Source organism: Caloenas nicobarica, chromosome 2 (assembly GCF_036013445.1).
Source record: "Caloenas nicobarica isolate bCalNic1 chromosome 2, bCalNic1.hap1, whole genome shotgun sequence".
NCBI lineage: Eukaryota > Metazoa > Chordata > Aves > Columbiformes > Columbidae > Caloenas > Caloenas nicobarica.
Genome location: NC_088246.1, coordinates 3223727 through 3236493, shown reverse-complemented (window position 1 = coordinate 3236493; position 12767 = coordinate 3223727). Strand labels below are relative to the sequence as shown.

General features: G+C 58.0%; 2 protein-coding genes across 2 annotated transcripts; both read left to right on the top strand.

The window, feature by feature from the left end:
* Positions 1–14: 14 nt before the first annotated feature.
* MRPL55 (mitochondrial ribosomal protein L55) lies at positions 15–3029 on the top strand. Its single transcript, XM_065628461.1, has 4 exons — positions 15–84; positions 892–986; positions 2583–2772; positions 2848–3029. The coding sequence occupies exons 2-4, from the start codon at positions 961–963 to the stop codon at positions 2989–2991; spliced, it is 360 nt and encodes a 119-aa protein (XP_065484533.1). The 5' UTR covers positions 15–84; positions 892–960; the 3' UTR covers positions 2992–3029.
* A 640-nt stretch (positions 3030–3669) lies between these two features.
* C2H1orf35 (chromosome 2 C1orf35 homolog) lies at positions 3670–8116 on the top strand. The gene is made up of 9 exons (XM_065628123.1): positions 3670–3708; positions 4728–4870; positions 4986–5139; positions 5224–5269; positions 6439–6521; positions 6657–6729; positions 7053–7132; positions 7430–7570; positions 7764–8116. The coding sequence occupies exons 2-9, from the start codon at positions 4777–4779 to the stop codon at positions 8008–8010; spliced, it is 918 nt and encodes a 305-aa protein (XP_065484195.1). The 5' UTR covers positions 3670–3708; positions 4728–4776; the 3' UTR covers positions 8011–8116.
* Positions 8117–12767: the final 4651 nt, after the last annotated feature.

The window sequence follows — 12767 nt, the reverse complement described above, 5'->3', positions numbered from 1 at the left end:
GCGTGCTGACGTCAGGGGGAGGGGGCGATCACGTGAGCGGAGGGCGGCGGGGCGGACCACGAGTTGGCGCGGGGGGGGCGGCCGGTGAGTGAGGGGGCGGCGGGACCGGACGGTGCGGGGGGGACATGGGGATGGATTGGGGGGGAGCAGCGTGGGGTCTGGCTGCGGGCTGGAGCGTGGTGGGCCGAACTACAGCGGGGTGGGGGGGAAATCACCCTGGGTTGAACCAGAGTGGGGCGGGGGGGGGGGGGAAATGTATTGGGCCTGGGGGCGGGGCCACCGTGGGGCTGAACCACGATTGGGGCGGGGGGAGATGTCATGGGGCCGAACCATTATTGGGGCGGGGGGAGATGTCATGGGGCCGAACCATTATTGAGGCGGGGGGAGATGTCATGGGGCCGAACCATGATTGGGGCGGGGGGAGATGTCATGGGGCTGAACCATGATTGGGGCGGGGGGAGATGTCATGGGGCTGAACCATGATTGGGGCGGGGGGAGATGTTATCTGAAAGGAGGTTGTAGCATGAAGGGGGTTGGTTTCTTCTCCCCGGGAACAAGTGATGGGATGAGAGGAAATGGCCTCGAGTTGCGCCAGGGGAGGTTGAGGTTGGATCTTGGGAACAATTTATTTACGAAAAGGGCTGTGGGGCATTGGAACAGGCTGCCCAGGGCAGTGGTGGAGTCACCATCCCTGGGGCGGTTTAGTGGGTTAGTGACAGTGTTTGGTTACGGTTGAACTCCATGATCTCGAGGGTCTTTTCCAACCAAAATGATTCTGCGATGATGGGGCCGAACCATGGCAGGGGTGGGGAGGGGTCCCGTGTGGCCGCGCTGGGATGGGGACACGGGGCTGTCACCCCCGTCCGCCCCAGGAGAGCTGCTTGTCCCCAGGGTGTCCCCAGGAGCCCCACCTCCCGCTGCCAGGGCGTACGTGGAGGGTCCGTCCTCGCCTGGGCCGGGATGGCGGCCGCGAGCCGGGCACTGAGGTGAGAGTGGGGGGTGGCGGTGACCCCCGGGGACGGGTCACAGAGCCACAGGGTGATTTGGGTTGGGAGGGACCTCTGGGGATCACCCAGTCCAACCCACCTGCTCACGCAGGGTCACCAGAGCAGATCACACAGGGTCGTGTCCAGGTGGGTTTGAATGTCTCCACAGAAGGAGACTCCACAACCTCTCTGGGCAGCCTGGTCCAGGCTCTGGCCCCTCACAGGAAAGAAGTTTCTCCTCATATTCAGATGGAACCTCCTGTGTTTCAGTCTGTGCCCGTTGCCCCTCATCCTGTCGTTGGGCACCACTGAACAGAGTCTGGTCCATCCTCTGACTCCCACCGTGGAGATATTTATAAACATTGATGAGATCCTCTCTCAACTTCTCCAGCTGAACAGCCCCAACTCTCTCAATCTCTCCTCATCAGAAAGATGCTCCAGACCCATCTTCGTAGCCTCCGCTGAACTCCCTCCAGTAAGTCCTTGTCCTTCGTAAACCGGGGAGCCCAGAACCGGACACAGGACTCGAGTGACCGTGTCCTTCAGCAGGAGCCTCAGCAGCTCCGTTGCCTTCATCAAGGGCCAGTGTCAGGTCCTGCACCTGGGGAGGAACAGCCCCCAGCACCAGTACAGTTTGGGATGGACCTGCTGGAAAGCAGCTCTGCAGAGAAGGACTTGGGAGTTGTGGTGGACAACAGGTTGACCATGAGTCAACAGTGTGCCCTTGTGGCCAAGAGGCCAACGGTACCTGGGGTGCATGAGGAAGAGTGTGAGCAGCAGGTCGAGGGAGGTTGTTCCTACCCTGGTGAGGCTGCATCTGGAGTTGCGTGCCCAGCTCTGGGCTCCCCAGTTTAAGAAGGAAAATAAGTAAATTTTTCTATGATGAGGGTGGTGAGAGCCTGGCCCAGGTTGCCCAGAGAGGCGGTGGATGAACCATCCCTGGAGACATCCCAGGCCAGGCTGGACGGGGCTCTGAGCAACCTGAGCTGGTGCAGATGTCCCTGCTCATCGCAGGGGGGGCACTGGGGGAGCTGGGAAGGTCCCTTCCAACCCAAATTATTTTATGATTCTACGGAATTACTGAAGAGAGTCCCGCAGAGGCTACAAAGATGCTGAAGGGTCTGGAGCATCTTTCTGATGAGGAGACACGGAGAGAGCTGGGGCTGTTCAGCTGGAGAAGAGAAGCTGAGAGGGGATCTCATCAATGGTTATAAATATCTCCAGGGTGGATGTCAGAGGACCAGACTCCTTTCAGTGGTGCCCAGTGACAGGATGAGGGGCAATGGGCACAGACTGAAACACAGGAGGTTCCATCTGAATATGAGGAGAAACTTCTTTACTGTGAGGTGCCAGAGCCTGGACCAGGCTGCCCAGAGAGGTTGTGGAGTCTCCTTCTCTGGAGACATTCAAACCCACCTGGACACGACCCTGTGTGATCTGCTCTGGTGACCCTGCGTGAGCAGGTGGGTTGGACTGGATGATCTCCAGAGGTCCCTTCAACCCCAACCAGTCTGTGATTCTGTGGGTTTGGTGTCCCCCACCATGTTGACCTCCCGCAAGCCACGACTGACCACGGTCCCTTCCCCATCCCACCAGCGCCCTGCGCCTCGACGCCGTCCCCAAGCTCCTGCCGTCCATCGTCGCCCCCGTCCGCGGCAACTCCAACCGCGCCGCCATCTCCCACCTGCACCGACAGCGCTACGGACGCCTCTACCCCGTCCTGCTGGTCAAAACCGACGGCTCCACCGTCCGCCTGCGCTACAGGGAGCCCAAGAGGATCCTCATGGTGAGGCTGGGGGGGCGGCGGGGGGTTTGGTGGGGCCATGGGGGGGTTTCACACCATTTTACGTGTCCCCTCCAGCTGCCCCTGGACAGCAACACGCTGCCCGAGGAGGAGCGCAGGGCACGGCTGCGCCGGCACTTCCCCAGCAAACCCAAGGCCGAGGCGGAGGAGACCTTCGAGGGCATCGACCTGGACACCTACAAGAAGTTCTGGAAGAAGTGAGGAGCTGGAATAAAATTTAAATAAATGAACAACGGGAAGCGAGTCGCTGTGGTGTCATTCTGTGGTTTGTTTTTTTTTTTTTTGCCTGGGGTGGCACCTCCGTCCCCTGAACGTGGACTCACTTTCACAGATTCTTCTTCACTACGCTGTGTTCATAATAACAGAAAATCATTACAAAAAATAACCCCCCAGCTTAATCCCTGATCAACATTGTCCCGTTGGCATGAAGTCCCTATCAGTCTCCTTCTCCCAATTTAATTCCAGCTCGAATGTAGATAAATGTAGTTTCACTGATGCCCAAGTTCATATTAATGAATATACTCGCTTCTAAATGTTCTCTTCCTCGTGAAGTTAAAAGCAGTTTTAATTATTCTGCTTAATAGGGGCTCTAAAATTTCATATTGGGGATGTGAAGCTGAATTTGTGTGCAATGTCGTGGAATGTTTCGGGACAAAAGCCACAGTTTTCTGTTGGGGTCAGGCATCACCCTTCTAGCAGCTGTATATCGAGATTGTTAATGGTTGGATTCGATGATTAAAATAAAAAAAAAGAAAAAAAATTTCCAACCAAAATGATTCCAGGGAGCAGCCGGGAGCTCCGCGGCTCCCCCCGCGCTCGGTGGTATCTCCCGCTGCTCTTCCCGGCGCCCCCCCCCGGCTGTGCGCGGTGGTAGCGGCCGGGGCGGGAGGGCGCGCGGGCCCCGGAGCGGCGCGCGAGGTGCGTGCGGCGGGGGGAGAGGCGGGAACCGGGGCGGGGGGCGCGAGTGTGTCCCCGCGGGTGTCCCCGCGGGTGTCCCCGCGGTTCGCGGCCGCTTTCTGCTCTCGGAGCCACGGGCGTGCAGCCCCCGGGACGGCGGGGATCCCCGGGCGGGTGTTTACGGCGTCCCTGGGCCGTGCAACCACCGCTGTGCTGTGCAACTCCCGCCGTGCTTTGCAACGCCCCCCCGTGCTGTGCAAATCCCTCCCCGTGCTGTGCAACCCCCCCCTGTGTAGTGAAACCCCTCCTGTGCTCTGCAACCCCCCCGCGCTGTGCTGTGCAACCCCCTCGGGCTGTGCAACGCCCCCCCGTGCTGTGCCCCCCACCCCGTACTGTGCAAACCCCGCCCCCGTGCTGTGCAACCTCGCCCTGTGTAGTGAAACCCCTCCTGTGCTCTGCAACCCCCCCGCGCTTTGCTGTGCAACCCCCCTCCGGCTGTGCAACCACCACTGTGCTGTGCAACTCCCCCCCGTGGTGTGCAACCCCCCCCGGGCCGTGCAACCACCACTGTGCTGTGCAACCCCCCCCCATACTGTGCAACACCCCCTGTGTAGTGAAACCCCTCGTGTGCTCTGCAACCCCCCCCGCGCTGTGCTGTGCAACCCCCCCCATACTGTGCAACCCCTCCCTGTGCAGTGCAAACCCCCGCTCTGTAGTGCAACCCCCCGCTTTGCTGTGCAACCCCCCCCGGGCTGTGCAACGCCCCCCTGTGCTGTGCACCCCCCCACCCACCTGTGCAACCCCCTCCCTGCTCTGCAACGCCCCCCCTGTGCTGTGCAACCCCCCCCAGGCTTTTCACCTCCCCTGGATATCACAGCTCCCCTGTGCTCGGCTGCCCCCGCTCAGGGCTTTGGTTACCCCACCACCTCCGGGGGGGCCACATTTGCAACCCCCCCACTTCCAGGAGACCCCCCCCAGGGTTGCACAGAGAAGCTGGGGCGGGGGGGGGACACACAAACCCAGCGCTGATCCCATTGCAGGTGTCACCACCCCCCACTCCCCACTGACACCCCCGTGGGGTCCAGCACCATGTTCGGCTCATCCCGGGGGGGGGTCCGGGGGGGCCAGGACCAGTTCAACTGGGAGGATGTCAAGACGGACAAACAGCGGGAAAACTACCTGGGTAAGGGCTGACCTGGGCCAAACCCCACCCTGTCCCGTCCCCATCCTCCCTGGCCCCCCCCCCCCTTCCCCCGACACAGTTTTGGGGCGCAAATGGAGGTTTTTGGGTTCCGCAGGGAACTCCCTGATGGCCCCGGTGGGTCGGTGGCAGAAGGGGAAGGACCTGACCTGGTACGCCAAGGGCAAGAAGGACACGGCCCCCCCGGTGTCCCGCGAGGAGGAATTGGCCGCCGTCCGCCTGGCCGAGCAGGAGGCCATGATGGCAGCTCTGTGAGCCAACACCCCCCCAAATACAAAAACAACAGGGGTGCAAGTCACCCCCAACCTCCGCATCACCCCGTTTTGTTTTTGTAGGGGCTACAAAAACATGAAGAGGCAGCCCACCGGGCTCAGCAAGGAGGTGAGGGGGGGGTATGCGCGTCCCCCCCGGCATCGCCGCGGGTAGGGGTGACCCCCCGCTTTATTTTTTGGGGACACGCACACCGTATCCCACAGCATCTCGTGGAGAAGCTGCGGCTCGTGGCCTGGACGGGTGTATCTGCGATGGGTAAAGATCCGGCCCAAAGAGTTGTGAACGGAGCCAAGTCCAGTTGGTGGCCGGTCACCAGTGGTGTCCCCAGGGCTCAGTACTGGGGCCACTGCTGTTTAATCTCTTTATCAATGATCTACATGAGGGGATCGAGTGCACCCTCAGTACGTTTGCAGATGACACCAAGCTGGGTGGAGTGTTGATGTGCTGGAGGGTGGGACGGCCATACAGAGGGGTCTGGACCGGCTGGATCGATGGGTTGAGGCCAATTGTCTGAGGTTCAACCAGGCCGAGTGCCGGGTCCTGCACGGGGGTCACAACAACCCCATGGACGCTGCAGGATCGGGGAAGAGCGGCTGGAAAGTGCCTGGGGGACAAGGCCCTGGGGGTGTTGGTGACAGCGGCTGAACATGGGCCAGCGTGTGCCCAGGTGGCCAAGAGGCCACCAGCATCCTGGCTGGGACCAGCACTGGTGTGGCCAGCAGGCCCAGGGCAGTGACCGTCCTGTGCTGGGCACTGGGGAGGCCAAACCTTGAATCCTGGGGGCGGTTTTGGGTCCCTCACGCCAAGAAAGGCCTTGAGGTGCTGGAGCGAGTTGAGAGAAGGGAACGGAGCTGGGGAAGGGGCTGGAGCACAAGTGTGATGGGAGCGGCTGAGGGAGCTGGGGGTTCAGCTGGAGAACAGGAGCTGAGGGGAGACCTTCTGATCTCTGACCTGCCTGAAAGGAGCTTGGAGCCAGGGGGGGTCGGGCTCTGCTCCCCAGGAACAAGCGCCAGGACCAGAGGAAACGGCCTCGAGTTGCGCCAGGGGAGGTTGAGGTTGGATCTGGGGAACAATTTCTTCCCCAAAGGGCTGTGGGGCATTGGAACAGGCTGCCCAGGGCAGTGCTGGAGTCACCATCCCTGGAGGGGTTTTAAAGGTGTTCAGATGAGGTTCTTGGGGACGTGGGTTAGCGCTAGAGTTGGGTTATGGTTGGACTCGATCCTGAGGGTCTCTTCCAACCGAAACGTGTGGTGCTCTGAAGATGCTCTCCCCCTCAGGACCTGGCCGAGGTTTGCAAGCGGGACGGCGCCGAGCGGGACCAGCGGGACGTGGACCGAGTGGTGGGTTTGGGCAGCTCCAGGTACGAGGTTTTGCGGGGGGGATCCCGCACCGAAACGCCCCCTTTTTTAAAAAATTTATTTTGCCTTTTTTATGCTTTTTTTTTTTTTTTTTTTTTTTGGTGGTTTCATTGCCGTTTCATGATGTCTCTCCCCAGCGGCAGCGCCGGCCGGGTGATGCTCTCCAAGGAGGACAAGGAGGCGGCCAAGATGGGGCTCTCTGTCTTCACGGTACGGTCACATCTTCCTTGGGTTTAAAAAAGAGAGGGAAAATGGCAAAAAGTCCCGTCTCGCGCTCGCAATATTTTGTTTAAAAACAAAAGCTGGTGGTTGGAGCGCAGAGCTCCCCGCGTCCTGTTTGCGCAGCGTTAATTGGTGGGGTTTGAATTGAGGAGCGGCTCTTGTGGGGATTTTAATTTTTTTTTCGCAGATTTAATTTTTGTTTCAATTCTTTTCCAAATTGATTTTCATTTTTAAAGGGGGAAAGTCCCTTTTTCTTGTAATTCGAAGCCAGGAGCTCACTGTATTTCCCCCCCCTGCTCTTCAAACCCCAGCACCAAAAAGTCTTCAGCAGCCCTGAGACGTCTGGTCCCAAGAAAAAGCAGGAGAAGGAGGAGAAGGTGGAGGAGAAACGGTGAGAACGGGGACCACCCCTTTGGTGGGAAACCACCAAAAATGGCCTTTTTTGGGGGGAGAATAGTTTGCAAAATGCTTCTCTGGCTCCATTTGGCATTGGGCTGCTTCTGTATCTGCCTGAATCACCCCAAAAACCTGGTTTGCCCCCCAGAATATGTATTGTTTTTTGGCTGGGGGCTTCTCCTTGGCCGCAGAGGGACGTGGTGGGATGTGCCTGGAGGGAGGGATGGGAATGAGTGTTTGGAGGAGCCGGAGGGATGTGCAGGATCCTTAGGGTCTGATCGCTTCCCCACAGACCAGAGGGCAACAAGAAATCCAAAAAGGAGAAAAAGAAGAAGAAAAAGAAGAAACATAAGAAGGAGAAGAAGAAGGACAAGCATCACAAGAAGGATGCTGCCCCATCGTCTTCTGATTCTTCTTCGGAGCAGGACGAGAGGTAGATGGGTTGGGATGAAGACCCTGGTCGTGGGGAGGGGGATGAAGGATTTAGGAGAACGCCAAGGTCACGGCTGGCATCAGGCTGCCTCCTCGGCACCTCCTGCCTTTCCAAAATCCCTTTTTCATCCCCCAAATCGGCTTGTTGGCGTCCCCATCGTCCCCGCTGTCACTTAACCCCTCCACCCCCGCAGGCACCACCGACGGAAAACCCAGCAGCGTCCCGAGGCGTCGCGGCACAGCCGGCGCCGGCACAACAGCGGGTCCTCCGCCGGCAGCCGCGGTTCGGGCAGGAGCCCCTCGCGCCGGCGGCGCAGCCGGAGCCGGGACCCCCGCGGTCGGCACCCGTCCCCGCGGCACAGGGCGAGGAAGAGGAGCAGGAGCCGGTCCCCTTCATCCCGCGGGCTCCGGCAACGCCACGACACCGATTCGGAGGACTGAGAGGGAGCTTGTTTGGTTTGGTTTTTTCTTTTGTTTCGTTTTGCTTTGTTTTTCCGGGGAGAGTTCGCATAGGTTATATATTTTTTAAGATTATTAAATTAAAAAAAAGCCGTAGCACTGTAGTTGTTTGGGCTGAACCTGGCAAAGGGCATTGGGGATCAATGGGCTGAGGCCAGTTGTATGAGGTTCAACAAGGCCAAGTGCCGGGTCCTGCACATGGGTCACAACAACCCCATGGCTGGAAATCACTGCCCGGCAGAAAAGGCCCTGGGGGTGTTGGTGACAGCGGCTGAACATGAGCCAGCGTGTGCCCAGGTGGCCAAGAGGCCACCAGCATCCTGGCTGGGACCAGCACTGGTGTGGCCAGCAGGCCCAGGGCAGTGACCGTCCTGTGCTGGGCACTGGGGAGGCCAAACCGCGAATCCTGGGTCAGTTTTGGGCCCCTCACGCCAAGAAAGGCCTGGAGGTGCTGGAGCGAGTTGAGAGAAGGGAACGGAGCTGGGGAAGGGGCTGGAGCACAAGTGTGATGGGAGCGGCTGAGGGAGCTGGGGGTTCAGCTGGAGAACAGGAGCTGAGGGGAGACAGGGACACAAAGAAACGGCCTCAAGTTGCGCCAGGGGAGGTTGAGGTTGGATCTGGGGGACAATTTCTTCCCCAAAGGGCTGTGGGGCATTGGAACAGGCTGCCCAGGGCAGTGCTGGAGTCACCATCCCTGGAGGGGTTGGACAGATGTGGAGATGAGGTTCTCAGGGATGTGGGTTATTGCCAGGGGTGGGTTAATGGTTGGACTCCATGATCTTGGGGGTCTTTCCAACCAAAATGTTTCTGTGATGGTGTTTGTTGATGGCAGCTGTCCCTTCCCTGCCCACAGCTCCCCCCGGGTGTCCAGCCCAGCCCAGAAAGGACAGTGGGTGCCCAGGCACCCCCATCGCTCCCTGGATCCCTCCATCCAGAGGTGATTTAGCACCGAGGGTACTATGGGGTGGGTGCCGGCTGCGATGCCGGGAACGCTGCAGATGCCTCATGTTTACGTGAAGAGACTTCAGACACAGTTATTATTTTTATTATTATTTTTTAATATCTTCTTTCAGTGCTCTCACGTAATTGCCAGGAAATGGCTGGAAAAGACTTTGTTTCCTTAAACCTTCAAGTTCATCAGCTCTAAAATAAAACGGGGGCTGGTGCACTGCTGGGAGGCGTTTTGCCTCTTGGACATGATGGTTTTATGATGGCCAGGCTGTGGGGTTCTCCATGGGCCACCTCTGCTCTGCTTGGGGTGATGGGTGCTCCCCATGGGGTGATGGGTGCTCTCTGAGGGCCATGGACCTTCTCCATGGGGTGATGGGTGCTCTGAGGGCCATGGACCTTCTCTGTGGGGTGATGGGTGCTCTCTGAGGGCCATGGACCTTCTCCATGGGGTGATGGGTGCTCTGAGGGCCATGGACCTTCTTCATGGGGCCACACATGCTCTTGATGAAGCCATGGTGCTCTCCATGGGTCTTCTCCATGGGGTGATGGGTGCTCTGAGGGCCCTGGACCTTCTTCATGGGGCCACACGTGCTCTCCATGGAGCCATGGTGCTCCCCATGGGTCTTCTCCATGGGGTGATGGGTGCTCTCCATGAAGTGATGGGTGCTCTCCAAGGGCCATGGACCTTCTCCACAGGGGAATGGGTAGTCTCCATAGGGTGACATGGGACATCCATACTCTCCACACATACACATGAGCAGGAGAGCAGGCAGGACACCCTCCTGGGACCTCCAGGAGAGGGCAGAGTCCTGTCCAGACTGCCTCAAAGTGACATTCACCCCACATATCCCCAAAGAAGTTTTTAATTCGGGCAGAGCCAAGCAGGAGCTGCTGTATCTCTGGTGGGACTTGAAGCAGAGGTGGCACCATCACCCCCAAAATCCCATGGGGTGACATAAATCAATAAATAATTCCTTGGCAGGTGGGGAGAAGATGGATGGCGCTGGGGTGCGTCTTGTAGATGTTTGCCCTGGTCATGCCCACCCTGCAACAGCGAGATCCAGGATTTTAAACCTCAAAACATGAGTATTTACGTGCTTGGCGCACCAAGAAAGGGGAATTTCACATCCATAAATAGAAATATTGATCTAAATGGAGAGGGGTTGTCCCCAGCAGCTCCGGGCCGGAGCATCACCAGCTGTCGGAGTGGCCGTGCCAAGCACAAGGCCCTCGTTTGTACAATTAATGACGCAATTTTCTCCTGCTTAAGACAGGGCGGTTTTGTGTATCTTGGTGGACAAAAGCCCTGGGCTGGTGACCGGCCTCGGTTTGCGCTTTGGCAGCGTTGGGTGGGGTTTTGTCATCTCGTTAGCCGGGCAGGAGGGATGGGGACGTGGAGGAGACACCAGGCGTGCCCAGTGTCCAACAAGAACAGCATTTATTGTGGGGGAGACACGCAGGATCGGGGCAATGAGCTGAAATAAAGCCCTTCTGTCCCGCTCCCCTCCCCAGTCATGACCACGTGCTTCACTCCCTGACACGGGCAGCAAGAGATGCTGAAGAGTGGTCGGAAGCTTTGGTGATCTCTGCCCCAAAATGCTTTTGTTTTTTGGAGCGGGGCGGGAGGTTGAGAACCTCCTGTCAGGGTCAAAGAGCTGGTTTTTTTAGGTCTGAGCAGCTGCAGCCCCAGATCCAGCCCAGGGACTCATCACAGGGCCCCAAACCCAGGAGTTCCCTGGCTGGAGGTTCTGACCCTGCCCAGCTCAGGGTCACTTTTTAGAAGGGCGTGTTACAACAGGACAAGGGGTGATGGTTTTAAACTAAAGGAGGGGAGATTCAGGCAGGACATGAGGAAGAAATTTTGTACACTGAGGGTGGTGAGAGCCTGGTCCAGGCTGCCCAGAGAGGTGGTGGATGAACCATCCCTGGAGACATCCCAGGCCAGGCTGGACGGGGCTCTGAGCAACCTGAGCTGGTGCAGATGTCCCTGCTCATGGCAGGGGGCGCACTGGATGAGCTTTGAAGGTCCCTTCCAACCACAGCTATTCTATGATTCTATGACCCTTCTGGGGATTTTGGGGGTCCAGGCTGTGACTGGTGCCTGCTAGGAGTGTCTGGGTGCAGGGCTGTGCTTAATGGGAACTGAGTGCCAGGAGCTGCAGGCTGGGAAGGAAGCTACAGCGGAGATGAACCACGTTTGCACAGTCAACAGAGAAAAAACCCAGAGCCCACGCAAATCCTGACATCCCACTCTGAGCCACGCTCCCTCCGTGGGCTCCTGCGTCCCCCGGACTTCATTTATCACCAGTTGCTGCCTCCTCCAACCTCCAGTCTGGGTGTTTTACAGCTCAGCCTCTCCTGCTCTTATGCCCTAGAAACCCCTGCCCAGGCTTTAGTGGCTTTTCACAATCCTGTTAAACCATTCATGGGGTGGCAGGAGCTTCACCCACACCAAGGAAATGGAATGGAGGGAGCAGCAGAGCACATGGGGACGATGGGACAGAGGGAGAGCCAGGGGCAGCACAGGGAGGGTCAGAAACGAGCCCCCATGATGACACATGTCACTCAGGCTGTGTCCCCTCCCACACCCCCCCAGACTGGTAACAGGCAGCAGCTCTTACCCCCCGCACCATCTAAAGGGGGTGCTTGTGCCTATTGCACACTCAAAACTGAGCTTTGAGCAAAGCAGTTTGAGAAATAGGGACAAGATAAAAATGACGGTGAAAGAGCCCAGCCCTATCCCCACCCCAGGGCTGCCCAGGGCAGTGGTGGAGTCACCATCCCTGGAGGGGTTTAAAAGACACGGGGATGAGGTTCTTAAGGACATGGGTTAGTGACAGTGTTGGGCTAATGGCTGGATTTGATCATCTTGAGTATCTTTTCCAACCGAAACGATTCTGTGATTCTACCCCCCGGCTGAGCTGTTGCACCAGCTCCAGGGTGGACTGGGGAGGAACCACCGGCTCCAGAGTGGACTGGGGAGGAACCACAGCAGCTGCAGGGCAGATCCGTGCTCACCCTTTCCCCTGGCTCAAATCCCCAGGGACCCAGCTGAGCCCAGAACAGACCAAAGCCTGTGCAGGACTCCCACAGCTCGCTGGGCCCAGATAACATCAGCACATTCCGCATCTCTCCTTCCAGCCCCAACCAGAAACAAATTGTGTCGAGGGGCAGGATCTGCTGTCTGGACACCACACGGCCCCTGCACAGACACGTCTTGGGTGCAAACCATGGCTTAGGAGGAGCCTCTCCAGTTAGGGTGCTGTGTCACAGCACATCACCTGTTTTATTTAGGGACGGGGGACAAAAAAGGAGCGGGGGGCTCTGCATATTTGAGCAGCACAAAGCAACGCGAGCAAAAGAGCTGGCCCTTCAAGTTCAATTCCCTCCCAGAACAAGAATCAACAGATGTCCTGCCCTGCTGACATGCAAAAGATCCTGAATCAGAGCTTGAAATTCGAGGCCAGATGAACAGCTTCAAAAGAATAAACCTGACTTACAGGAGTTTTGTAATCCCCTGTCATTGTTTGCTTATCACTATTTACCCTTTACTACAGGGACAAGTGTTAAGAACCCTGGCTAAGCCTGACCCTCCTGCAGCCCCCAAAGCTGAAGACAGGGCAGAGAAAACACCCATTTCACTCCACAAGGACAGTCCTAAAATAAACCTGCACTCAGGATTAAGGCTGGTCTGGGCGCACACATTAAGCAGCTGCCTCCTGGCACAGCCACAGTCCCCTCTGACACCCAGGTTTCCCCACTGGCGAGGTTGCTCTCTAACCTATGTA

Excerpts from the sequence above, each read along its gene's own strand:
- MRPL55 (XM_065628461.1), top strand. The coding sequence starts at position 961 with ATGGCGGCCGCGAGCCGGGCACTGAG. Across the intron at positions 987-2,582 it reads GCCGCGAGCCGGGCACTGAG|CGCCCTGCGCCTCGACGCCG; the intron begins GTGAGAGTGGGG and ends CCATCCCACCAG. Across the intron at positions 2,773-2,847 it reads AGCCCAAGAGGATCCTCATG|CTGCCCCTGGACAGCAACAC; the intron begins GTGAGGCTGGGG and ends TGTCCCCTCCAG.
- C2H1orf35 (XM_065628123.1), top strand. The coding sequence starts at position 4,777 with ATGTTCGGCTCATCCCGGGGGGGGGTCCGGGGGGGCCAGGACCAGTTC. Across the intron at positions 6,730-7,052 it reads TGGGGCTCTCTGTCTTCACG|CACCAAAAAGTCTTCAGCAG; the intron begins GTACGGTCACAT and ends TTCAAACCCCAG. Across the intron at positions 7,571-7,763 it reads TCTTCGGAGCAGGACGAGAG|GCACCACCGACGGAAAACCC; the intron begins GTAGATGGGTTG and ends CCACCCCCGCAG.